The following is a 27,139-nucleotide window of genomic DNA, read 5'->3' as shown; positions in this document are numbered from 1 at the left end:
TTGGACTCCTCACAGTCTATAAACCTGTTCAATCCTCCTATTTCAATACATAGAGACTCGGCCCAAGGCAACCTGCATATTCCTTATTAGATATCAATCAGTAACTGACTGGCAACTAACTGTCCTGCTTGTTCCTGCCTATTACCTGCCTCATAAATGTTTATAGAGGCTAGTCAGTGTTATGTGATTTTGTAACGGTCATCGTCGTCTGATGAGGAAAAACCGGACCACAGCGCTGCGTGGTAAGTGTTCATGATTTTATTGAACTGAACACTGAAGCAAAAATAACACAGTGCAAAACGAAATCGAAACAGCCCTGTCAGGTGCAGAACACTAAACAGAAAACAACTACCCACAAAACATAGGTGGGAAAAAGCTACCTAAGTATGGTTCCCAATCAGAGACAACGATAGTCAGCTGTCCCTGATTGAGAACCATACCCGGCCATAACAAAGAAATAGAAAACATAGAAAAGAGAACATAGAATGCCTACCCAAAATCACACCCTGACCAAACCAAAATAGAGACATAAAAAACTCTCTAAGGTCACAGATTTAGTGGTGTCATATGGTCATATGGACTGTCATTTGGGTACATTCTACCTCTCTTCTACCCCTCCAGGTGTCTGTGACAGCGAGAGATGATGTGCCTTTCTTTGGACCCGCTCTACCGGACCCGGCCATCTTTAAAAAGGTGACAAGTCATGAATCTAAATAATGGATAAACTAGGTGAGCCCATGAGAGGGACAACATATATTCATTCAGACTTTCCTCCTCTCTCCCTTTCTTCTCTAGGGGCATGAGTTCCATGAGTTCCTGTTCACTAAGCTGATCAATGCGGAATATGCCTGTTACAAGGCTGAGAAGTTTGCAAAACTGGAGGTGAGAGCAGGAGCGTGCCACGGCATGCTATGCAGTGTGGGGGCGGAGTCACGCTGCTCTCGCTGCACCATTTACGTGAGGGTGAATGACTGGATCATGGCCGTTTGCAGACTATCAGCTCATGTTCCTTTGTTTGTATCTCTGTAAAGGCACATGTTTGTGTCTCTGTGTGTGCGTTCATGTGTTGAACTGTATTGTACACTGAATGCCTGCAGAATTGTCTGCACGAGTGTTTACATGTCATTGATTTTTATTGAGGACACTATCCTCTGACTGATGAGTGTGTGTTGTTGTCAGGAGCGCACGCGGTCGGCCCTGTTGGAGACCCTGTATGAGGAGCTACACATCAACAGCCAGTCCATGATGGGCCTGGGAGGGGACGAGGACAAACTGGAGAATGGGGCTGGGGGGGGAGGGGGCTTCTTTGAGTCCTTTAAGGTAACCCCCATACTATGCGAGGTGCAAGCTTAATCGGGCACATGACCTGCATGAGAGAGGTTGAATATTGAAAAATAAATGCTTTCTTTATTTCCTGGAAGGGATTCTGGGTATTCATGCATGAAAAATAAGGCACAGAAAAGGAAGTGTTTTTGCTCTCTGGAAGTGCGCTGATGCTGTTGAAGATTGGGTATTGCCATATCGTATCCCACTGTGTCACGTGACCAGAGGAGGATCAGAGAGTTGGGAGCGTCTCTGTCAATGTGCATCCAGCACTCTGACTCTAAGCCCTCCATCAATGACCATTAGGGTGGTGAAGCTTGGGCAGGGCAGTGAGCCATGGCAGTGGAGGAGCTTTGATTGTGTGTCTCTGACGAACACTGTAATGGCCTCTCATTAGGGAGCGGATGAGGCTGCCCGCATGGCTCCCCATTTGCCACTCTGCTCTCTTCCTCTCTGGCTCTGTCTTGCCTATCTCTCTCTCTCTCTCTTTTCTTGCTCTCTTTTCTCTGTCTCTCTCTGTCCCTCCCACTTTCTTTCTGTCTGTCCCTCTTTCTTATTCTCTGTCTCACTTTCTCTCTCCTTCTGTCCTTTCCACTCTCTTTCTTTCTCTGCATCTCTCTTACTCTCTGTCAGTCTCTCTCCAGCCCTGCACATCATTCATGGATGAGTCTACTGAACACTTGAAAGACATTACAGGATTATTATGCACTCTCCTCTGAATACCCACCCTCAGACTTCATTCAAACCTACCTGTCAGTGTGAAGCACTGGAACTGTCTCCTCTCTTCCACTAAAAGACATGTTCTCTCTTTTAGACTCTTTCCCTCTCACTGATCTACACTGCTCTCAAGTGTTCACATACGGTCCTGCACAATCTCAATCACAGGTTATCATTAGAATTCAGGGTTAGTGTGGTTGAGGTGAGGTTTAGGGTCCATACACACTCACCGATCGTGTCTCCTCATCTCTCTCTGTACTCTGTAGCGGGTGATCCGCAGCAGAAGCCAGTCTATGGATGCCATGGGCCTCAGTAACAAGAAGCCACACACTGTCTCCACTAGTCTCAGTAGCAGCTTTACCGAGACCCCCAAAACCCCAGGGATAGTAAGTAACCCTTTTGGTATTACCAGAGGCCCACGTGGGCCTGTCTACTGACTCCCCTGTAGTAGACACGGACCCTCCTCTAACAACACCCAATACCAACTACTACATACACTATCCTCTCTCCACTGTGGGATAGTCATTGGCCACCTGCACCTACCTGTGCTCAAATCCCTTGATTAAACACAGTGTTTCATATTTGGTATCAGTCACCGCCATAGTTTGCCTTTTTCCATAACTTTTTCCATGGCTTTTTCAAATGAACCACTGTTTATTTTACAGTAGTGTTTATTTTCATGTCATGAGAATGGGAAAGGGGGATACCTAGTCAGTTGTACAACTGAATACATTCATCTGAAATGTGTCTTCCATGTTATACAAAGTCATGCTCAACCCTAAATCATATTCATTTCATATAGTTAAATCCAGTTGTTAGATGATCAGAGATGTTAGATGTAACTGGACTTGGTATGATGGTATAATCTGCTCACAGATCTGTTGAGGCTATAAGAAGGTGGTGGTGTGCTTTTTGGAAAGTTGATTTTATGTGAATGATCTCAAAGAACCTTTAACCCTTTGTGCCACTTCATAGACTTTGTGGACTTTTGCGTCTCATAAGATTGTGAGGCTTGATTTGCTTTCTCTGGCAACCTGAGAGCCATTTGCGAAGAGATGAGTTTAGCTGTCAGACTACCCAGAGTCCCTCCCTTGTTACCTTGCTGTCATGAGTGTTACCTTGCCCTCCCTTGTTACCTTGCTGTCATGTGTGTTAAATGGGCGCTGCAGGAAGCCAGTCTGGCATGGAGCTGTACATGGCAGGCAGTTGTCGAGATAAGAAGTGTATGCATGCATCTTTTTCCACTTTGTGTCACTTTACAGGTTGCAAGTACTCTGGCATGCAATTCAAAGAAACAGCTGTTGGTTCACTGTTGGTTTACTAATTACTTTTTCCTACATTCCAAAAAGTAAATCTGCCCTTTGGATTGTGCCAGTCCCTCCTTTCCATCTCTCTACCTCTCAGCTACCTATTTAAACAGGTCCACTTTGTGATTTGACAAACTCCTCCTTGTGTTTGTGCATTGTCATTACAAGGAAAGAAGAGTGAGACCAAGCTACACGGGCTATTCTGCCCATAAGCTGTATCTTATTCAATTTCCTTCCGCACTCTGTGGTCTCTAACTTTAGTCCAGCTTTCAATGTGAATGGCTTTTCAATGTGAATGGCCTTTCAATATGAATGGCCTTTCAATATGAATGGTCTTTCAATGTGAATGGCCTTTCAATATGAATGGTCTTTCAATATGAATGATCTTTCAATATGAATGGCCTTTCAATATGTGCTAAATACAGTGCCTTGCGAAAGTATTCGGCCCCCTTGAACTTTGCGACCTTTTGCCACATTTCAGGCTTCAAACATAAAGATATAAAACTGTATTTTTTTGTGAAGAATCAACAACAAGTGGGACACAATCATGAAGTGGAACGACATTTATTGGATATTTCAAACTTTTTTAACAAATCAAAAACTGACAAATTGGGCGTGCAAAATTATTCAGCCCCCTTAAGTTAATACTTTGTAGCGCCACCTTTTGCTGCGATTACAGCTGTAAGTCGCTTGGGGTATGTCTCTATCAGTTTTGCACATCGAGAGACTGAAATTTTTTCCCATTCCTCCTTGCAAAACAGCTCGAGCTCAGTGAGGTTGGATGGAGAGCATTTGTGAACAGCAGTTTTCAGTTCTTTCCACAGATTCTCGATTGGATTCAGGTCTGGACTTTGACTTGGCCATTCTAACACCTGGATATGTTTATTTTTGAACCATTCCATTGTAGATTTTGCTTTATGTTTTGGATAATTGTCTTGTTGGAAGACAAATCTCCGTCCCAGTCTCAGGTCTTTTGCAGACTCCATCAGGTTTTCTTCCAGAATGGTTCTGTATTTGGCTCCATCCATCTTCCCATCAATTTTAACCATATTCCCTGTCCCTGCTGAAGAAAAGCAGGCCCAAACCATGATGCTGCCACCACCATGTTTGACAGTGGGGATGGTGTGTTCAGCTGTGTTGCTTTTACGCCAAACATAACGTTTTGCATTGTTGACAAAAAGTTCAATTTTGGTTTCATCTGACCAGAGCACCTTCTTCCACATGTTTGGTGTGTCTCCCAGGTGGCTTGTGGCAAACTTTAAATGACACTTTTTATGGATATCTTTAAGAAATGGCTTTCTTCTTGCCACTCTTCCATAAAGGCCAGATTTGTGCAATATTGTTGTCCTATGGACAGAGTCTCCCACCTCAGCTGTAGATCTCTGCAGTTCATCCAGAGTGATCATGGGCCTTTTGGCTGCATCTCTGATCAGTCTTCTCCTTGTATGAGCTGAAAGTTTAGAGGGAAGGCCAGGTCTTGGTAGATTTGCAGTGGTCTGATACTCCTTCCATTTCAATATTATCGCTTGCACAGTGCTCCTTGGGATGTTTAAAGCTTGGGAAATCTTTTTGTATCCAAATCCGGCTTTAAACTTCTTCACAACAGTATCTTAGACCTGCCTGGTGTGTTCCTTGTTCTTCATGATGCTCTCTGCGCTTTTAACGGACCTCTGAGACTATCACAGTGCAGGTGCATTTATACGGAGACTTGATTACACACAGGTGGATTGTATTTATCATCATTAGTCATTTGGGTCAACATTGGATCATTCAGAGATCCTCACTGCACTTCTGGAGAGAGTTTTCTGCACTGAAAGTGAAGGGGCTGAATAATTTTGCACGCCCAATTTTTCAGTTTTTGATTTGTTAAAAAAGTTTGAAATATCCAATAAATGCCGTTCCACTTCATGATTGTGTCCCACTTGTTGTTGATTCTTCACAAAAAAATACAGTTTTATATCTTTATGTTTGAAGCCTGAAATGTGGCAAAAGGTCGCAAAGTTCAAGGGGGCCGAATACTTTCGCAAGGCACTGTATGTCTCCTGTCTTCTGTGTCTTATGGTGTACTGTGAGCTCACATTCTAATTTGTACCTTGCTGTTCAAATGGTACCTGCTGCATGAAATGTTGTGGGGTATTATTGTATCTTCTACTCTCATCCTCTTTCTCTTTATCCCTTTCTCTTTCTCTGCTTCCTCCTCCCCTTTGTGGTTCAGTCATTACTTGTCCCAGGGAAAAGTCCCAGTAGATATCATGGACGTCGCGGCAGTGCCATAGGGATAGGAACAATAGAAGAGGTTCATGTATAAATCTCCCTTCTAATGTGCTATTTCTCTGCTCTTTTCTTCGCTTACTTGTGTAGTTCTATGTCTCTTTGCATGACTCAATTACTGTTGCTTTCTGCTGAAACCAATAGCCAAGCAATCATTTTCTACATCTCAAGTGTGGGGTAAAACCACTGGGTTGTAAGAAAGCTATAATTTAAGCAAAAAGATTTTATGAAGAGTATCCGTCACAAAAGTGGAAAGGTCTGTGAAAATAATTACTGGTTTATTACCTTTGTATATCAATTCCTCTCTTTCACTCATACAACATGATGGAGTAGCTCAAATAGTCTTTCACCAACAAGCCACTGTCACTTCATTTTAGTTCCCCCATAATGTTTCTCATGTGTTGTAGATAGAAAGTATCAAATACTGAAGGCATTTGAGTCATTGTGCTGCAGAATCTCAATGACATTCAACAAATGCCTATTTGAATGGAGTTCACGTTTTCACTGAATGTAAAACAGACCGAGTTGTGTATTATAGCCCTACAGTAGCCTCTGTCTTTTACTATATAAGTCATGCTAGAGGAATATAGTATTGTGGCTGACTAACCTAGCCACTCCTCCCCAGTCTCTGATCATTCCTGGGAAGAGCCCCACCAGGAAGAAGTCTGGGCCCTTCAGTGCCAGACGGAGCAGCGCCATCGGGATCGAGAACATCCAGGAGGTGCAGGAGAGGAGGTGAGAGGAGGGCTTCTTGAGCTACCCGGAGAAGAAAGAGGAAAATGGGGTGTCAGAGAGAAAGCATAGAAAGAGATGGAGAAATGAAACATACCAGAAGTATGGTCCAATGCCCCAAGTCACTCTGCATGGTGGTCAACTGTGTCGCCATTGCGTTAATAACATGGCGACACATGCTAATGTTAGCTAGCAAGTTAATGGTAGATTAAGGTTAGGGATAGGTTAAGGGTTAGGGATATGTTAAGGTTAGGGTTAGAGTATGGCTAGCTAACATGCTAAAGTACTTGCAAAATGCATTGTTGTGTTTAGCTAAAGTTGGTTATTAGCTAAGACGCTAAAGTTGTCACCGACGCAATTCGAACACACAACCTTTGGGGTAAAGAGATGAGGCATTCAAAGATATGCCAGGTGACTGGAGAGACGTGTTGGAGTTTGACTCTTCCCATCGATAAACTGATATGCATTATAGCGGCAGTGGCGGTCAGTGTCGTTTATGAGCACGGCTTATTTCTATTACAGCATGTTTGAGTTTGAGTTTATTTTTATTTTTACAGGGACAGTGCACATTAATCAACGTTTCAGTAAAAGTGCCGGTTTTAGCCAGCCGGCTAATTTTCAACCGCAGTCCCTGGGCAGGTTATTAAAAAAAATTACAATATAGACAATAGCAGCATAGAACAAGCAAGACATAGCAACATAGGACAAGCAAGACATAGCATACAGAGCAACATAGGACAAGCAAGACGTAGCATACAGACAGAGCAACATAAAACAAAAAGCAGCAAGACAAGTTTAGTTTAGGTGACTGTCATTCATATTCCATTCACCCAGTTCAATGTAACTGTCACGATCGTCATAAAGGAAATGACCTGACCAAGGTGCAGCGTGTTAAGCGTACATTCTTTTATTTTTAAATGTCGCCAACAAAACAAGAAACAACAAAACGGAACGTGAAGCTCTGTAAGGCTATACCTGCCACTAACAAAGAAAACAACCACCAATTGAGAAAAAGAAAAAGGGCTGCCTAAGTATGATTCCCAATCAGAGACAACGATAGACAGCTGTCCCTGATTGAGAATCATACCCGGCCAAAAACAAAGAACCAGAAAGCCTAGACTTTCCCACCCCAGTCCCACCCTGACCAAACAAACACAGAGAATAAAATGATATCTACGGTCTGGGGCTTGACAGTACCCTATCCCCCAAAGGTGCAGACTCCGGCCGCAAACCTGACACTATAGGGGAGGGTCCTGGTGGGCATCTATATTTGGTGGCGGCTCCGGTGCGGGACGCAGTCCCTGCTCTACCTCTGGTTCCCCCCACTTTGGTGGTGCCTCTGGTGCGGGGACCCTCGTCGCCGACCCCGAACTGGGGACCCTCGCCGCAGGCCCTGGACTTGGGACCCTCTCCGCAGGCCCTGGACTGGGGACGGTTGCTGGAGGCTCCGGACCGGGGACCGTCGTTGGAGGCTCCGGACCGCAGATCAACGCTGGAGGCTTCGTGCCATGGATCCTCACTGCAGGCTCCGGGCCATGGATCATCACTGGAGGCTCTGTGCCATGGATCATCACTGGAGGCTCCGTGCCATGGATCATCACTGGAGGCTTTGTGCCATGGATCATCACTGGAGGCTTCGTGCCATGGATCATCACTGGAGGCTTCGTGCCATGGTCATCACTGGAGGCTTCGTGCCATGGATCACTGGAGGCTTCGTGCCATGGATCATCACTGGAGGCTTCGGGCCATGGATCATCACTGGATGCTTCGGGCCATGGATCATCACTGGAGGCTTTGAACGTGGAGCCGGAACAGGTCTCACCGGACTGAGGAGACGTACTGGAAGCCTGGTGCTTGGAGCTGCCACAGTGCTTACCAGGCTGGGGAGACATACTGGAGGCCTGGTATGTGGAACCGGAACAGGTCTCACCGGACTGGGGAGATGCACTGGAAGCCTGGTGCGTGGAGCAGGCACTGGATACACTGGGCCGTGGAGGCGCACTGGAGGTCTCAAGCGTTGAGCTGGCACAACCCGTCCTGGCTGGTTACTCTCGCCCGGCAAATGTGGGGCGCCAGCACAGGACGAACTGGGCTGTGCAGACGCACCGGAGACACAGTGCGCAGAGCCGACGCAGGATATCCTGGGCCGAAGAGACATACTGGAGGCCAGGAGCGCTGAGCCGGCACCATTCGTCCTGGCTGGATGCCCACTCTAGCCCGTCCAATGTGAGGAGCTGGAATATTACAGCACCGGGCTGTGAATGCGCACTGTAGACACTGTGCGCTTCACCGCATAACATGGTGCCTGACCAGTACCACGCTCCCTACCGTGAGCACGGGGAGTTAGCTCCGCCAACCTCACCGCGTGCCCCCCCCACACATTTTTTTGGAGTGGCCTTCCGGTCTTCCTTGCCAGCCGTGACCCTGTGTTACACTGGGCCCCTTTACTAGCTGCCTCCGCCTTCCTCGCTGCTTCCACCTGCTTCCACAGCAGGCAATCCTTTCCAGCCAGGATCTCCTCCCACGCCCAGGATCCCTTTCCTTCGGGGAATGTCTTCCCATGTCCACTCTGTCTGCTCCTCCCGGCCACGCTGCTTGGTCCGTTTGTAGTGGGTTGTTGACTTTCCCACCCGAGTCACACCATAACCAAACAAACATAGAGAATAAAAGGATCTCTACGGTTAGGGCGTGACAGTAACATCGATAGGTTTAGGCTACCACATGATACTCTAATTTTCCCGATATCAATCATGAGGTTGCTACATGAATGAAAGTTTAAAACACAGGTCGGAAAAAAAGTGAGATGACAGATAGTGACACATGGACAGACAGTGACACATTCAATACCACCTTGCACACTCTTGTCTGCATCTAGCTTATCTAGGGTGTAATCATTAGTCCAACAGTTGCAAACAAGTGTTTCTATTAGACAAATTCAGGTATGTTTATCCCGTTTAAGTAAAGTTGTTCGACAGAATGAATACACCCCTGATCACACACAAACACAGTTCACTTTCCTAGCAGCCACATAGAAACAGCATGATCCTTTTGATCAATGTCTAATTTCTTCTCGCAGCTACGCACTCTCCTCATCTCACATTTTCCCTTCGCTTGTGGACTTCAGTGCACAACACATCAGCTGTCTGTGACCGGGCAAAAAAAACTTTCCAAGCCAAACCTTCATATCATAACCGAGTCAAATACTCACCACATTTTTTGCCATGCACTGCTAGCTAGCTGAAGCTTATGCTTTCAGTACTAGACTGATTCTCTTTGATTGGTTGGACAACATGTCAGTTCATGGTGCAAGAGCTCTGATAGGTTTTTTTATCCCCCGTTTAAAATAAACGTTTTTCAACAGAATCGGCGGAATGAATTCACCCCTGATCATGCATAAACACAGTTCACTTTCATAGCAGCCTCGTTGTATTCCTTCTTGCCTCTATGCACTCTCCTCGTCTCACCTTTTCACTTTGTGTGTGGACTTCAATGAACAACACATCAGCTGTATGTGACCAGGCGGAAAAACCTTTCCAAGCCAAACCATTTCATAACCACTACACACATACTACATCGTTGTCCCCATATTAGCTAAAGTAACGTCCTAGTCAACATAGCTAATAGAACTAGTGCATTAGTAAACCTGCTAAAATCATGCAGTAACATTAGTGTATAGTCAGTAAGCAGTTACACCATCAGGCCCCGGTGGCAATAAATGAATAAAACCTTGAATAAAACCTTGACAACCTTACCTTGACTTGGAAGAGTTCAAGTGTTGTGTTGGATAGTCATAGCCAGCTAGCTAACATAGCATCCCTTTGTTTGAGCCGGGTGTTTGAGTAACTAAACTGGCCACCGGCATTTGCTAGCTAAGTAAGTGAAAGTGAAAAAAAAGTCTCTCTCTCTCTCTCTTGCTTCTCCTTCATTTTTGAAGAAATGCATTTGTTCAAAACTGTTAAACTATTGTCTTTCTCTCTCTTTGAGTCAACTACTCACCACATTTTATGTACTGCAGTGCTAGCTAGCTGTAGCTTATGCTTTCAGTACTAGATTCCTTGTCTGATCCTTTGATTGGTTGGACAACATGTCAGTTCATGCTGCAAGAGCTCTGATAGGTTGGAGGATGTCCTAATTACTGTGTAAGTCTATGGAAGGGGGTGAGAACCAAGAGCCTCCTTCCTAGGTGTTCTATTGAAGTCAATGTACCAAGAGGATGACGGAAGCTAGCTGTCGTATGGCTACACCATGGTGTTTTATCATATTTATTTTTATGAAATACATGGAAGAGGATGGTCCTCCACTTCCTCCTCTGAGGAGCCTCCACTGATTAGCAGTAATGTCTATGAGCCCATCCTGATACCTCTCTATCCCCTCCTATCTCAGTCGGGAAGTGTCCCCCAGCACACAGAGGACTCCAGACAGTGGACACATCTCCCAGGACCCCAAATCAGAGAACTCATCTAATCAGAGCTCACCAGAGATGCCCACAACAAAGAACAGGTGAATAGACAGTACTTAATAGTGCTGTCAAGCCCATGCTGAAGAATGTTTGTGTGTGTGTGTGTGTGTGTGTGTGTGTGTGTGTGTGTGTGTGTGTGTGCGTGTGTGCGTGTGTGCGTGTGTGCGTGTGTGCGTGTGTGCGTGTGTGCGTGCGTGCGTGCGTGCGTGCGTGCGTGCGTGCGTGTGTGCGCGCTAGAGTCAGAGTAACCCTGGTGTGTAGTTTGGCCATGTGTTGCAGGGCCCCTTCTATCCCTGAGGCCCAGGATCTGTCCCGCTCCTCGTCCAACGCCAGCAGCTTCGCCAGCGTGGTGGAGGAACACGATAACGAGGGCATCGAAGAGTACGACACAGGACTGGTAGGTGCCCCTCTTTTTTAACCGTCAATCACTAGCATACAGCACACCATCACATAGAGGTCATGTCAATATAATAATGACACACTCAAAATGAACGAAAAGCTAAAGATCCCGACAATTTCTGTTGTGCTTTTGTTTGTTGCAGGAGAACCTGTCCTTTTCTGGAACACCACACAAGAGAGACTCATTTGCGTACGTCTCCTGGGTAGAGGATAGTGTGAGCAGTACTAGTGCCACCAGCCAGGGCAGCTCTCCAGGTGAGTTGTTTCATGAATTTTTTTCAATACTGCCATAAGGTACCAAAAGTTGAGTTTGTTTGTCATGATGGCCCATTGTCTACCCCTTCCTGAAAGCACCTGCACGGTCCCGGCAGCCTGAGGGGGGCAAAGGGGAAGAGCTCAAAAAGGCGGAGAGCCGAGACAAGACAGAGCGGTCACAGGATAAGTCATCATCGGTGAGATCGGTTTTACTAATTGAATAATCAGATCCTCTGTAACATCTCTGCTCGTTCACTGTACTAGCTGTGTACATTGGAAGACAGATTTCATTCCGCTTACATACAGGTATATATAACCATTTGTAAATCTACTTATAAATTTATAAATGCCCTAAACTTTTCCTCTTCATTGTTGTTCAGTAATTGTGGTATTTGTTAACCTTGTCATTCTCTTTCTGTGTCTGTGTCCAGAACTGTTAGCCTCTCCCCATTGATCAGTACATGGATGTCCATTAGCAGGTACCTGTAGTTGCTCAACTCAGTAGATGTAGCTTACTGACAATGTGTTACCCATGTCTGTATTTGTATGTTTGTGTGTGATCTGTAGCAGTAAAGATGGTGTCTGACCCCAGTCCCTCCTCCTCCCACAGCATTCCCATAAGAGGCACCCCCTGCAGGAGATGAAGCAAGCGCACGTGTGTTCCACCACAGATGCAGAGGAGGAGCAGAGCTAGTCGCTGGGACAGACAGCTAGACCTGGTGTAAACTAGTCCAGTCTGAACAGCCAGGTCCATGGACATGCACTTACAGCCTTCCCTCATCCCAACTCTTTGTGGCTGACTCCCAGCATGCCTAGAGGGGTGAAGGAGAGGATCAGCCCACACCCATTCCCAAAATGAGTGCCACTCACACAGTATCGCTTCTGGCTGTTGTCTGTTGGCTCGCTTAGCCTGCATATATTTCTGCTCCATGAGCTCTGTGAAGCCTAAATCTGTTCATGTGGTAACTCATAGAATACTCTCCCTTGTCCTCTCTATGGCATTGTTTTTATTTTGGTTCGAAGGTGGAGGGAGGGGAGGATCTTAAGCATTAGACAGATTGGTGTTGCAGGAGATCCGTTGATCATGCATTAGGGGAAGTTTTCTGTTAGGCTAAAGAGGAATGCATGAGGAGGATAAGAGGGTGTTGTCCTGTTGTCATTGTTGGAAGAACTGACATTATTGCTCCCATCAACCTCACGTCCCACCATGATGCTGTACATTTGTTACTCTTGGTGTCCCGGATCCTTTGATGTCACACCAAGCCTTGTGTTTTATTAATGGTCAATTAAGAGTGTAATGGTGGATGTTGACTAGAAATGTTTAGTAAATGTTACATGTTTTTGTTAGAAGGTACTTTTTTCATCATGCTGCTGCTGGTTTTGATTCCATTATTAATTTCCCCTGACAAACTGTACAATTACAGTTGACAGTTTATGTTGATGAATGGACAATATTTTACTGACTCCATAAGTATAGTCAACGTATTTCAGGCCATTTAAAGGGGTAGTCTGCAGTTCAAAGTTTATGTTGATGAATGGACAATATTTTACTGACTCCATAAGTATAGTCAACGTATTTCAGGCCATTTAAAGGGGTAATCTGCAGTTCAAAGTTTATGTTGATGAATGGACAATATTTTACTGACTCCATAAGTATAGTCAACGTATTTCAGGCCATTTAAAGGGGTAATCTGCAGTTCAAAGTTTATGTTGATGAATGGACAATATTTTACTGACTCCATAAGTATAGTCAACGTATTTCAGGCCATTTAAAGGGGTAATCTGCAGTTCAAAGTTTATGTTGATGAATGGACAATATTTTACTGACTCCATAAGTATAGTCAACGTATTTCAGGCCATTTAAAGGGGTAATCTGCAGTTCAAAGTTTATGTTGATGAATGGACAATATTTTACTGACTCCATAAGTATAGTCAACGTATTTCAGGCCATTTAAAGGGGTAATCTGCAGTTCAAACAATAACAAAGTCTTTACCCCGCCACTGTATCGATAACCAGCTGAGTGATGGGGTTGGCGAAAAGTAACTCAAATTCCTAGACAGAGCTATGGATGCAAGGACTGACCATCCATGATAGCAAAATTATACTTTTAACCATGTTGAGGCTATATAGTGTTTGTTTACAGTTACCTTGTTTACTAACTAATGAGTAAAACACGCTTATGTTTTGGGTTTTGATGGGGTACGACAGTTGAACTAAGCGCATGAAGCATTTCTAAGTAATATTCAAGAATCAATGGGTATATATAATTAATTGAAATGTAAAAAAAAAAAGCTATGTAGCAATCGTAGATTGCCCCTATAAACTGAGGAAAAAAACATGAAGTATTGAATTACCGATAAGGTCTGGTGTCCAAACTAAATTGCTCATCAGTCTTCATCACTGTCCCATACTGTAGATAGTACCACACAGACAGACATTCCTCCAAGGTGACCTAACCAAAGCACACAGCCTCCAAAGCCAAGCTATTGTTCAGTGACTACTGTCTTCAGTTTATTTTTTAAAACCTCTAGTTTGATTTAAAGTATGTGTTTGGATGTGTATGCATGGTGAATGGTGTAAATCTGCTTGCAAAACCATGTCAACTGTACAGTACCATGCTGGAAATACATTGTTTCTTCAAACCAGTCAAACTTCTCTAGAAAAGCAGACAGAGAGTCATTATTTCTTTACATCAGTTTCGATAGAGAAATATGGGGATACAAGTGTAGATGTGGAAACCGGCACTACATTTTCAATTAATTGCTGATCATTTGAAAATCTGACTTGGTTTTTAAAAAGAATTACACTGTGACAAGTCTTGAAGTTGCCTTTTTAATGATTGTTAAGTAAGCTGCTTTGTAGGAGGGTATCCCCTTTCATATACGGAATCTATCCCATGGTGGATATCGCCACTGGAATCTATCACCAACTGGTTTGAATGTAAAACTAAACAGATATGTATTCATTTGTAGACATCTGCTCTCAATGAATGGAACCTTTGTATCTTGTTGTAATGTTTTACATTTCCTGATTAGAGACATTTTCCCTCATCTCAGATTTATATAATGAAAAGACCTGATATGAAGGCATAGTTTCCATTACTATTTATTTCAATTAAATGAACAAAAGCTAAAATGGAATTTAGTTGCACTTTGTCAGTTGTGGCATTAATGCATAAACCTTTTACACTCCTTTGGAAATCTTTCAGTTTAATCTAAAGGATCTCTGTAAGTAAGGAACACTACATCAAAATACAGTAAGTTTGACAAGTATTTATTATTAAACACCATTCTGAAGATTATGATTCAACAAAAAACTATTAATTGAAATGTGATTGGAAAGATGAGAAAGTAACCTTTCATCAGCTTAAGAGAGCCTTTGGAGTCCGTGTGTATTCCAGGCACTGAAACTCAAAATATATCAAACACAATTTTCATCTCAAAGCTTAAAATAAATGTATTAAAACTCACAAGTTTTCAGAAATGCTTGAATAGTTGGATCACACCCTCTGGTGGCTCCAGATTATACTTACACATTTCTCTGTGGTCCTGTTCATCTGTACCTGTGTTTGTACATGTAAATGCAAGACACTTGGATTGAGCACCCAGCCAATCCAAACAGATTCAGCCTACAATGTGCTTAATTCAGATGATTGTATTTCTGTTCTCGTTGATAATCTCCTCAAGCCCTTGTTTAAGTTGGAAAGTCTTGTTTATAAATATAGTTTTTCATCCTTTTGTAAAAAAAGGCAAATACATGTTTAATAAAGACAAAGGGGTAATACAGTACAAGGACTACTGTTGTTGTTTGAAGATGACTGCTGCTGGCGAATGTTGCTGCTGTTTACGTCAAGCCTTATTCCCTCTTTCTAACTACAACCATTCCTTATCCCAAATCCCTCACATCTCCAGGTTCCACCACTTGAAGGAGAAGGGTTCCCTGCGAACGTTGGAGCCACAGTGAACCTCTCCCAGCAGTTTGTGGTAGGAGGCAAAGTCATCAATGTATGTGCAGTGGAGTCCCAGGCCCTCCATGAGGGAGGTCATCTCTGCCTCCAGGGCACAGCGGCCGTCCACCTTGGGCCCAAATGGTTTAGGGATGCCCAGGTTCTTCCCCAACACAATCATGTTCACCTGGAGGTAGAGACATATGCCTCAATTAGGATTTGCTTCTTGCGCTACTTGGGTAGTAGATGATTTGAGCATACTTCCTAATCACATGTAGAAAATCATCACAAAATGTCTAAAATGATTTGGCAGCATTTTTGAGTTTTGCCATTATGTAATGTAAAATGTATAACAAATATAATAGGAAGTACTTTTGGTTTGGAGGTGTTCTAGTGTAGAACTTGCGTCTGCTCACCATGTCTGGGTAATAGGCCACAGCCCTGTTCTCCTCCATCACATGGAAAAGGATGGGCAGATCAATGATATCATCGTCGTCTAAACCCAGCTCCCTCTTAAGGACATCCCTGTTCCAGTCTATACAGCTCTGTGGGACGGCAGCAGTCACAACATCTACATGGTTATTTCACCAAGCACTGCAATGCTCTGCTAGCCTCTCTGAGTAACTAGTTCATCTGGCGTTTAGTTTCCCTCACCTGGACATAGTTGTTTTCTGCTCTGAGTTTGTCATCACTCAATATCTCATCTACTGTAATCTCTTCTTCTGCTCCAAGACCTGTTAGGATCGTGAAGGAAGTGGGTGTTAATTAGTAACACACAGTATTATGTATTCCATTCACCCAGCTCAATGTAACATTGATAGGTTAAGGCTACTTGATACTCAAACGTTCCCTATACCCAACGAGGTTGTTACAACTTTGCCTATGAACGTAGATGCACAGGTAAAGAGAATTTTGTGAGTAATCAAGGTGACAGACATTGGCACTTTCAATACTGCCTGAATCTAGCTGATCTAGGGTGTAATCATTAGTCCAACAGTTGCAAACAAGAGTTTATATTAGACAAATTCAGGTATGTTTATCCCCGTTTCATTCCGTTTCAGTAAAGCGTTTCAACAGAATGAATACACCTCTGATCACATACAAATGAAATCAAATTTTGGGTTCCTGAGTGGAGCTGCGGTCTAAGGCACTGCATCTCAGTGCAAGAGGTATCACTGCAGTCCCTGGTTCAAATCCAGGCTTCATCACATCTGGCTGTGATTGGGAGTCCCATAGGCCGGTGCACAATTGGTCCAGCATTGTCAGGGTTTGGCTGGGGTAAGTTGTCTTTGAATGTAAGAATTTGTTCTTAACTGACTTGCCTAGTTAAATAAATATTGTATTGGTCACATACATTTGTTTAGCAGATGTTATTGCGGGTGTAGTGAAATACTTGTGCTTCTAGCTCCGACAGCGCAGTAATATCTAACAGTTTCATAACATATACCCAAAATACAGATAAATCTAAGTAAAGAATGGTTTAAGACCATATATACACCTCTGTTCGAATGTGTGGGGTCACTTAGAAATGTCCTTGTTTTTGAAGGAAAAGCTTTTTTTTTGTCCATTAAAATAACATCAAATTGATCAGAAATACGGTGTAGACATTGTTGTAAATGTTGTAAATTACTATTGTACTTGGAAACGTCCGATTTCTTTATGGAATAGCTATATAGGCGTACAGGGGTCCATTATCAGCAACCATCACTCCTGTGTTCCAATGGCACGTTGTGTTAGCTAATCCAAGTTGATCATTTTAAAAGGCCAACTGATCATTAGAAAACCATTTTGCAATTATGTAAGCACAGCTGAAAACTGTTGTTCTGATTGAAGAAGAGAGTTTTTATGAAATTCACTGAGGATGGTCCTCCATTGTGGCAAAATCTGCACGGAGCCTTCACCGTGCACTGCCACTTTAAGAGCGCATGAGCAGTAAGGAAGGAGGAAATAAAGAGAGCTCATTCAGCTCTTTGGGGAGGAGCTCTTGGGTGGCGCGACAGTTTGATTGTGTGGGCTGTGCTGCAGAAGTTTTGTTTGTTTTCAGCGTGTGTAGTTTATAGAGTATTTAACTCAATCATCGGTGTAATCGCTCTAGGTCGTGGTTGTTTTCGTTTGGGGCCGCGCCCGTTATGGATCACATGGATTAGTAGCAACATTGTTGCGAAGCTTTAACATACAAACCAACAAACCATCGGACAGTCAGACAGCACACCGGCACACCTGAAGAGCACAGCTAAGATCTCACTTGTTCTCTTTTTCTCTTCCCTCCATCGTTCCAGTGCTTTACCCTGCAACAGACTCTCTATTTTTCCAATGCACTTTTTTTCTCTCCACTGGCTATCTGGTAAACAGGCTACACTCTAGGCAGTCTCTTCTGCTGATGTGTGTGGGTCTGGTAGTAGTACTCTCTCTATTCTACTCTTTTTCCTTTCGGCATGGTTAATAATAAATACCGCTACACCATCTTCAGAGGAGCCTCCACAGATACAGTTGTAACTATGGTGATACACACTGAAATTAGACCCTTAACTGAAATCCTACCGTCAAACATTTTGGCTTGTCCATGCCCGTCGTTCTGTAAGCCTCTGAAAAGTTTGTAGCCTGCGTCGGGGCTGGCGAGCAGCAGCCGGAATCCCTACACAGAGAAACAAAGACAACATTGGCTGTGCGCTTCATTTGACTTCCTGACAGCTTTACATTATCACATAAACCACATGGCAGCCACAGCCTGCGCCACAGCATACTTTGTGCAAATGGACGGCATTAACAATTCTTTGCTCGCCGTCATTTCTACTCTATATTAAAGAACAGTGTATTTACACACATGTTCTAATGGAGCGGGCAACTATACTTTCCTTGACAATATTGTTTTACCTTTTTGTCAGGAGCTGGGACAAAAGTCATGAATTCATCCATATGCCCAACCAGAAGCCAATCAGAGAACAGTGCAATGGGCTCCTGGACTTTCTGTGCCCAAAGGAAGTCTTGCACTACTTTGGTCATGTTGCGGCCCTTGTTTGCCCTGAAAAGTTAAACAGCCTTATCACCACTGCTCACAGCCATATCTTTGTTCTAAATATTCATGAATCATTAGCAAGAGATTTAAAGGAGCAAAAAGCATCAATTGTATTTAATAAGTCAATCAACTTTGGAATAAAGGCAAATATTGGTATCTAAAAACCAGACTCTTCCACTGAAGCAAGTTCCACTCACGTGGGGAAAGCCACTCCAATTATGATCCTGCCCAGAGGGTAGATTTTTCCATTTACAATAACTGGAGGGCTAACTTCCAGGTTACCAAACGAGTCCAGGCTGCTCACTTCCTCATCATATGCTGTCCTCGTCACATAGCCAAAGTCTGGGCCCTGAGGGCACCAGGCAGAGAGAGGTTGAGAAAGAGTTCCACCACATCCCTCACAGTATGGAAATAAGAACATTTTAACTGCAGGTGTGGTGAATTCCTTTTCTTACCAGTAGCACATCATAAGGGAAATCCTGTAGTTTTCCGTCTCGGGGGGAGTCCAGCACAACAGGGAAACGTTGGTGAGGAGAGTCAATGTAGCCAAACTCTATCTCATCCTGAGAGAGAAACCTTCTTTACATGTCTATTATATTTCTATATTTTTCATGCAGTTAGAAAAAAAGACACTGGTCTATGTTCTGATTTATTTTAGTTGAAACCGAGAGACAAGACTGACAATGATTTACATTGATGTAAAAGGATGTGAAATAAATGGTGTTTAAAAAAGGTTGGAATTGAAAAAAGTTCAAATGCGCAAAGCTACATGAAAGACTAGGAGCTGAATCTCACTGCTTACCTGCATCCAGCGGTCTCCTCTGTTCATGTACTCATGACAAACCTTCAGCTTGTACCCACTGTTCTCCACCAGCCTCCTCATTCCCTTTAGGAACTGGTAGTTATCAGATGTGCTGTGTAACCAAATGCACAGAAACAGTTGTCTGAGTACGTTTACAGACAGCACCATCATTATTTCCATCAACATCAATTTCCATCAACAACAACAAACATCAATCATCATCATCTCTCACCTGCAGACAAAGACCTCCACAGGGTTGAGTGTGTTGGGTGTCATGATCCAGGGAGCCACACGGAACACCACCCTGTCTGTAAAGATAGGTGTCTCAGGGAAGCCCTGGCAAAATAACGGAACAAAAACATGAATGATAGATTCCACGACAGAGGTACAGTATATACCCTTTGAAGTTTTAAACTAGGAACAGTGAAATAGTTACAATGTACCTGAGAGCTGGGCTCCAGCAGGCTGAGGCTGATGCTGATGAGGCCCTCAAAGTCTTTGTCAGGGAATCTCAGGCCCTCAACGTAGAAATTCATCTCAGCGTTTCCCCCGAGGTACGGGACCTCCTTGGATAAATCCTCACTGCCCAGCACCAGCGGGTAGTCCTTCACAAAGCTCTTGTAGAACAGGTTTTCTGCAGCAGTAAATTATTTTTTATAATGAGGATCAAATGTATCTCCATTTATATGCAGCATTAAAACCCTATTGTATACACATTATACATGCATGGACAGCCACAAGAACACATAAAAGATCTGACTGGACAAAATTTCATTGACTCACTCAGTGTTTGATGCATGCCTGCTGTGGACCTGGTTCTGAAGACCCTGACACTCTCTGCATCCCCCTGGGAGATGTGCATGGTCAGCTTGTAGCCCTCTGGGAGCTTGGCAGGGCCACTGGTCCGCAGCACCATTGGGGACATGTCTTTCAGATCTGACATTTCACAAATACTGACATTATTGTGCATCAAGTGTCAACCCATCAATGTCATAATCAATGTGACCTCATCTCAATGTGGCTCCCAGGATTTGGTAGGCCGTCATTGTAGATAAAAATGTGTTCTTAACTGATTTGCCTAGTTTTATAAAGGTTCAAAAACACATAGGTATGACAATGTGTTATACAACTACTTATCCTAGAAGGATAGTGGTCGTGAAGGGACCATCAAACCACACCAGACACACCCCTAGCTCATGCATTTTGTGTTTAGCTAACACAAATACACACATCCCTACTGCTCCTCTCTGCTGACTACACACAAAACACAGACCTGCAGCCTTTAAAATGTTGATTTATTGCAATGCCTGCAGCACTGTCAGCCGGTCAGCTCAGTGGGCCAGGATGACTTGGCTGTTGTTATATACCTGAGACCCTGCTGACCTCAGCACGCTCACTGTCTCGCTTCTTCCCATAGGTGTGTTCTGAGTCACAGTTGACCAGTAGGATGGCACCATGGCCATTAGGCCCCCACATCCACGATCCCTGCAGAGAGATAAACACTGTCTTTCAAAACAAGAACTAACACCGCCCTGCCGAATGAGCTTTTCCCAATGTGTTTCCATGAGGTTAGATTAGATTTACAGCTGAAAAACACAACCTTCAAAAAAAATTCCCACTTCCAGGAATATAGTATGAACAATATTTTGATATATCTATTAATATCAGTGGAAGGCTGTGCCCTGTGTGAGTTGACAGATCATTTCCTAGAAGTGCCTTGGCAATCTTCCTTTGTGTTTTGGAAAACAGTATGAACACTAGTCTTCTGACATGCCTATTCATGTTAGAACGTCTCCTTATGTACCCTGCTGTGTTAAGAAACAAAGATAGTGACCTCTGAGCTGAAAGAGACCTGCCTGGACGGACCCAGCAGACATAACCCACCTTGTTGGGGTTGTTCCTCTCCACCTGGCCATCTCGATCAGCATCTACATCCAGAGAAATCTCTACAAGACAGAGAGGCCCTGGGTGTCACTGAAGCTCATGAGCTGCTTTGGGGTCTCAATTAAAATATCAAAATGTACAAATGACATTCACAAAGGTATGCTTTGAAGGTGGGGGAGGGTGGTAGTTTATATGGGTGTGCTCTCCTGTCCTAAGCATAACACAACATACCAACAGCGGTGAGGTGAACGACAGCTTTCCCTAACACCTCCGTCTTCTCTCCATAATACATGACCGATAACTGCACAACAAAGGACAACATTTACAAAGTTAAACATCTAGAACACTGGTGACTAAGCAGTGGTTGTGTTTTGATGGGGTCTTCTATGATATATTCATGTCCAGATATGTACAGTACATCATTTCTAAACAACTGGCCCATTCTGGAACTGACTAAGTCTCCTTCAATTCCTTATCAATAGAACGGGCACTGTGGTTAACCACATCACTTTCCACAGTTTTGACATCTCTCTGGTATCAGGTTGAGAGTGCCACATTTGCATTATTTCAGTGTGGTTTGCACGCCACTCTTAAGAGGCGTAGGAGCAGCAAATACTTGATTTGTTTTTCTTATTAACATAATTCACTGTAGCGTGTTCAGTCCCAAGTGGAAATATTCACCTCAGGATTCTATGAATAAGATCAGGGTACACTCTTAGAAAAAGGGTTCCAGGGTCGCCTTAGGAGAACCCTTTTGTTTCAAAGTAGAACTCTTTTGGGTTCCATATAGAACTCTCTGGGGAAGGGTTCTAAATGGAACCCAATAAGGATCTACCTTGAACCAAAAATGGTTCTTCCTTCGGGGACAGCCAAATAACCCCTTTGGGTTCTAGATAGCACCTTTTTTCTAAGAGTATAGCTATCATGGCTGTGGGAGTGGCCTACTTTATTTACCTTGCTATCATTTCCCACTTCGCTGGCAGTGTCCATGGTGATAAGAAGCATTGTATTACCATTGAGAGTGGTGGGGAGGGTCCCACTCTCTGGTGGGGGTGGGGTGATCCTGTACTGCACTCTGGGACTGCATTGCACAGAGAAGTACTTGGAGCTAGGAGGGGCACTCCTTGGGGAACAATAAATACATGTGACAGTTACACATCACATCCTGATACTTTTCTTATACAAATCTATAGCAATAACAGAGTAAACACAAGAGGACATACCTATACTGCAGTAGAGCACCATCCGTGAGTGCCGTTCATTATCCCCTATTTCCAGAAGCAAGAGGTGGCAGTGCTAGTTCTAAAGTTACATCTCTATAGTAATCGTAGAGGTATGATGTCTTCTACATGAGTAACGTACCAAAGAGGGAGAAATACTGGACTGTCAACCTACACAAGAATACTGGCAAAAAGGATTGTACTTATGTGTCAAAGTATCAACCAACATCCCAAGTTGTTATACTCAGTATGACTCTTGTTTATAAACATTAAGCTTAGCTGTAAAACCTAACACATGGAGTCCAGACTGAGCTGTATAATGATAGGAGACAGGCGCAGGAATACGTAATAGGGTTTTTTACGTCATGAAAACGACGGGGACGAAGCCCAAAACAAACACGTATATATAACGCAGGGATGTAACTCAAACAAAAGAACGAGGTGCAAACCTCTAAATAATACACGGGACGGGACGAGACCCGTAAAAACAACTGCACAAACCACGTGGCATGAAAGCGGATACAGCAGAGCACAAGACGAACGGATATGGGACAATAATCAACCAGGACAATGGGGAACAGAGGGCACATATATAACATACTAATCAGGGGGAAAGGGAACCAGGTGTGCGTAATGAGACAAGACAGTCCGGGGTTTGTGGTGATGAATCCAATTCAGTGACGGTGACGTAGACTTCCGGAGCTGGTGAACAGAATGAGCAGCAATAGGGGGGATCCGGGACAGAGCCCAAGGGGGTGGTTCACACCAAAGGAACATTAGGTTTGTGGGGGAGGGATAGTATTCGCCCCGAACAACAGAGCCTAGGCTACTCTAAACAATAGCAAAAAGAGAAGTTCTTAACAAGAAGTTGAAGTTGTTACACACCGATGCTGTGAAACCATCTGTATCTGCTGTGCAATCATACCATGTGGAGAGTCTGATAAACTAACTGCAGTCGTAGTCAAGATAGTCCCACAATATGTTTAATTCTCCAGGTTGGCGATTTGTGTTGGGCTTACCACTTTTTTGTATTATGTTAACTTGGAAATCATAGGCCATAATAACTGCTTATAACCCATTGAATTCAGTTGCAATGGAGTAATATGAATTGACAGCTTTTAATGATAAAAAGGAGAGTCTGTTGAGAGGTCTGACTCCTCCTCTGAATACAAATGCCATTCACAAACAGTTATTTCAGCCCAATTTTGGGGCATGATCATCCAAATCCTTCTGCAGTTGGAATATCCAAGAAGTAAAATGACAACAAAATAGTCAGTGGATGTAATCCGTCTTTTAAAAACATATTATCACTGCAGGAACTACAAGTGGAATAAGATTATAAAGCTATTAAATTATTAGAATCAATTCATTTAAAGAAATAAAGCAATTCAGTACTGTGCGCTTCCAAACCTGGGACAAACTATCCAGCTAGCGCATAATATTCTGAGAACCATATGTTCAAATCAAAATAAAATAAAATGTTATTGGTCACATGCACATGGTTAGCAGATGTTATCGCGAGTGTAGCGAAATACTTATGCTTCTAGTTCCGACAGTGCAGTAATATCTAACACGTAATCTAACAATCAGCGAAGTGGAGATGTTGTTTCCTACCTTCACCACCTGGGGGCGGCCCGTCAGGAAGTCCAGGATCCAATTGCGCAGGGCGAGGTTGAGAACTAGGGCCTCAAGTTTATTAATGAGCTTGGAGGGTATTATGGTGTTGAATGCTGAGCTGTAGTCAATGAATAGCATTCTTACATAGATATTCCTCTTGTTCAGATGGGATAGGGCATTGTGCAGTGTGATGGCGATTGCATTGTCTGTGGACCTATTGGGGCGGTATGCAAATTGAAGTTGGTCTAGGGTGGCAGGTAAGGTGGAGGTTATATTATCCTTGACTAGTCTCTCAAAGCACTTCATGATGACAGAAGTGAGTGCTATGGGGCGATAGTCATTTAGTTCAGTTACATTTAACTTCTTGGGTACAGGAACAATGGTGGCCATCTTGAAGCATGTGGGCAAAACGGACTGGGATAGGGAGAGATGGAATATGTCAGTAAATATACCAGCCAGCTGGTCTGCGCATGCTCGGAGGACGTGGCTAGGGATGTCATCTGGGCCGGCAGTCTTGCGAGGATGAACATGTTTAAACGTCTTACTCACGTCGGCCATGGAGAAGAAGAGGGAGGGCCTGCAGTCCTTGGTAGGGGTCGTTGACACTGTATTATCCTCAAAGCGGGCAAAGAATGTGTTTAGTATGTCTGGAAGAAAAACGTTGGTGTCTGTGACTTAGCTGGTTCTCTATTTGTAGTCCAGGATTGCGTGTAGACCCTGTCACAAGTCTTGTGTCTGAGCCATTGAATTCACTTTTTCCCTATACCGACATTTCGCCTGTTAGATTGCCTTGCGGAGGGAATAACTACACTGTTTGTATTCGGCCATATTCACAGTCATCTTTCCATGGTTAAATGTTGTGGTTCGCTCTCTCAGTTTTGTGCGAATGCTGCTATCTACCCACAGTTTCTGGTTAGGGTAGGTTTTAATAGTCACAGTGGGTACAATATCTCCAATGCACTTCCTTATAAACTCACTCACAGAATCAGCTTATAAATCAATATTATTCTCTGAGGCTTCCTGGGAACATTTCCCAGTCTGCATAATCGGAACAATCTTGAAGCGTGGATTCCGATTGGCCAGACCAGCGTTGAATAGTTCTCGTCACGGGTACATCCTGTTTCTACCTATAGGATGAAGCTAAATGGAGTCGTGGTCAGATTTGCCGAAGGGAGGGGGGGGGGGGGGGGGGGCTTGTATGCATTGCGGAAGTTAGAGTAGCCGTGATCCAGTGTATTGCCCGCACGAGTGCAACAATCAATATGCTGATAGAGTTTAGGTAGCCTTGTTCTCAAATTTGCTTTGTTATAATCCCAGCTACAATAAATGCAGCCTCAGGATATATGGTTTCCAGTTTGCATAGAGTCCAGTGAAGTTCCTTGAGGGCCATCCTGGTATCGGCTTGAGGGGGGATATACACGGCTGTGACAATAACCAACAAGAATTCTCTTGGGAGATAATATGGTCGGCATTTGATTGTGAGGAATTCTAGGTCAGGTGAACAAAACGACTTGAGTTCCTGTGTGTTATTATGATTACACCATGAGTCGTTAATCATGAAAACTACACTCTCGCCATTCCTCTTCCCAGAGAGATATTCCTGTCGGCGCTACGCATAAAGAATTCTGATGGCTGTACCGACTCTGACAACATACCCCGGGAGAGCCATGTTTCCGTGAATCAGAGTATGTTACAATTCCATGTGTCTCTCTGGAAAGCAACCCTTGCCCTAATTTCGTCTACCTTGTTATCTAGAGACTGGATATTGGCGAGTAATATACTCGGAAGCAGTGGGTGGTGTGCACAACTCCGAAGTCTGACCATGAGGCTGCTCCGGCTACCTCTTCTGGAGGCGACATTGTTTTGGGTCGACATCTGGGATCAGATCATATGCCCTGGGTGGTGATGCGAACAAAGGATCCACTTCGGGAAAGTCGTATTCCTGGTCGTGAGGTTGGTAAGTTGACATCGCTCTGATATCCAATAGTTCTTCCCAGCTGTATGTAATAACACTTCAAATTTTCTGGCCTAACAATGTAAGAAATAATACATAAATAAACCAAATACTGCATAGGTTCCTAAGGACTAGAAGCGAGGCGACCCTCTCTGTCGGCTCCATCTAGTCATCTTGCCGCATGATTCTTAGAGCTTGGTCAGAGCGTGGTTGTCATATGGTTATTTTGGATACAACCTTCCCATAACATTTCCTACAGCTTTACTCATGGTTCTATTTAGTACTGTTCTCAAATTGTTCAGAGGACATCAAGAAATAACATTTTTCTGTGGGACTTCCAGTACTTCAGCATAGGTTTTTCTGCACATGTTTCCTCATTGTTCTATTTAAAGTAATCTTCTCAGAACATTAAGACAACTTTCCATAAAAAACACCAGAAAACATTAGTGAAGTATAAAGAATGTTGTAAGAATTTGATTAAAAACATATACACTCTGTTCTCAGCATCAACAAGACTATATCTATCCTCTATATTGTTAAGTGTGTGATCTTAATAAGTGCTTGTTTTCTTTGAAATTAGGGTCTGTTTGAATAGACTAAAATGAACAGCTTTGGAGCTATCTGTGCTCGTAGTTCAAAACAGTTAACCCAAATTAAGATAGCAGTTTTATTGAAACATGTTATCATAACTTATTTAATTCTTGATGTCACACACTCACCTGTTTAGGTTCACTTTCAACACCGTGCCAACAACATAAAGAGCCCTCAAAGTCTTCTCAATGTCGAGACGAAATGTCTGTTGATACGGTACTGGTATGTCGGTTGCTTTTCTCTTATTAAGGTGCTGAAGGAGATTAGGGTGCCTGGTCATAGAAACTTGTTCCTGTGAAACATCCATGGTGATACAGTACATTGCAGAGGAGCAGATTGATGAAATGAGATACGGCGGTGGAGGGTAGGCTTGGCCCTATTGTTAAGGGGGTGTTTTCCTGCCAGTAATTTGAGGCAGAAGAGGCTGCAATTACCCAGCAAACCAAACATGTGCCAACTTGCATTGCAGTCAGCACTTGAATAGTAACAGGATAATGTAGGCATAGGCCTAAACTAAGCCTGCAGTATACATTTTGTTGTCACACTGATTGTCATGTTGAAGGCCATATTTGAATCACATAAAAACAGTTGATGTCAGAAGTTTACATAACCTGAGTTTAAATGTATTTAATTACGGTGTTTCAC

At 43.5% G+C, this 27,139-nt stretch overlaps 2 protein-coding genes across 2 annotated transcripts in view; one reads left to right on the top strand and one right to left on the bottom strand.

The window, feature by feature from the left end:
* The window catches only part of LOC139371187 (rap1 GTPase-activating protein 1-like), a 79,604-nt gene extending 66,640 nt beyond the window's left edge, over positions 1-12,964 (top strand). Inside the window, exons 14-24 of the mRNA XM_071111354.1 lie at positions 622-693; positions 796-882; positions 1,180-1,320; positions 2,307-2,426; positions 5,563-5,643; positions 6,244-6,353; positions 10,734-10,850; positions 11,071-11,206; positions 11,352-11,463; positions 11,560-11,660; positions 12,074-12,964. Of these exons, the coding sequence (XP_070967455.1) occupies positions 622-693; positions 796-882; positions 1,180-1,320; positions 2,307-2,426; positions 5,563-5,643; positions 6,244-6,353; positions 10,734-10,850; positions 11,071-11,206; positions 11,352-11,463; positions 11,560-11,660; positions 12,074-12,157 (1,161 nt within the window). The 3' untranslated portion in view covers positions 12,158-12,964. The remainder of the gene's footprint in view (positions 1-621; positions 694-795; positions 883-1,179; positions 1,321-2,306; positions 2,427-5,562; positions 5,644-6,243; positions 6,354-10,733; positions 10,851-11,070; positions 11,207-11,351; positions 11,464-11,559; positions 11,661-12,073) is intronic.
* A 1,761-nt stretch (positions 12,965-14,725) lies between these two features.
* LOC139369861 (protein-arginine deiminase type-2-like) lies at positions 14,726-26,816 on the bottom strand. Its single transcript, XM_071109143.1, has 16 exons — positions 26,623-26,816; positions 22,067-22,235; positions 21,344-21,413; positions 21,113-21,174; positions 20,596-20,713; positions 20,012-20,164; positions 19,672-19,862; positions 19,461-19,564; positions 19,229-19,340; positions 18,882-18,989; positions 18,624-18,775; positions 18,285-18,432; positions 17,952-18,045; positions 16,065-16,144; positions 15,827-15,955; positions 14,726-15,597 (listed from the first exon to the last, which is right to left on the bottom strand). Exons 1-16 carry the CDS (start codon positions 26,814-26,816, stop codon positions 15,364-15,366), a joined length of 2,118 nt encoding a protein of 705 aa, XP_070965244.1. The 3' UTR covers positions 14,726-15,363.
* Positions 26,817-27,139: the final 323 nt, after the last annotated feature.

This window comes from Oncorhynchus clarkii, chromosome 17 (assembly GCF_045791955.1).
Source record: "Oncorhynchus clarkii lewisi isolate Uvic-CL-2024 chromosome 17, UVic_Ocla_1.0, whole genome shotgun sequence".
In the NCBI taxonomy this organism is placed as follows: Eukaryota; Metazoa; Chordata; class Actinopteri; order Salmoniformes; family Salmonidae; genus Oncorhynchus; species Oncorhynchus clarkii.
Note: the sequence above shows the minus strand (reverse complement) of the source record. Positions and strands in the feature narration are given on the sequence as shown.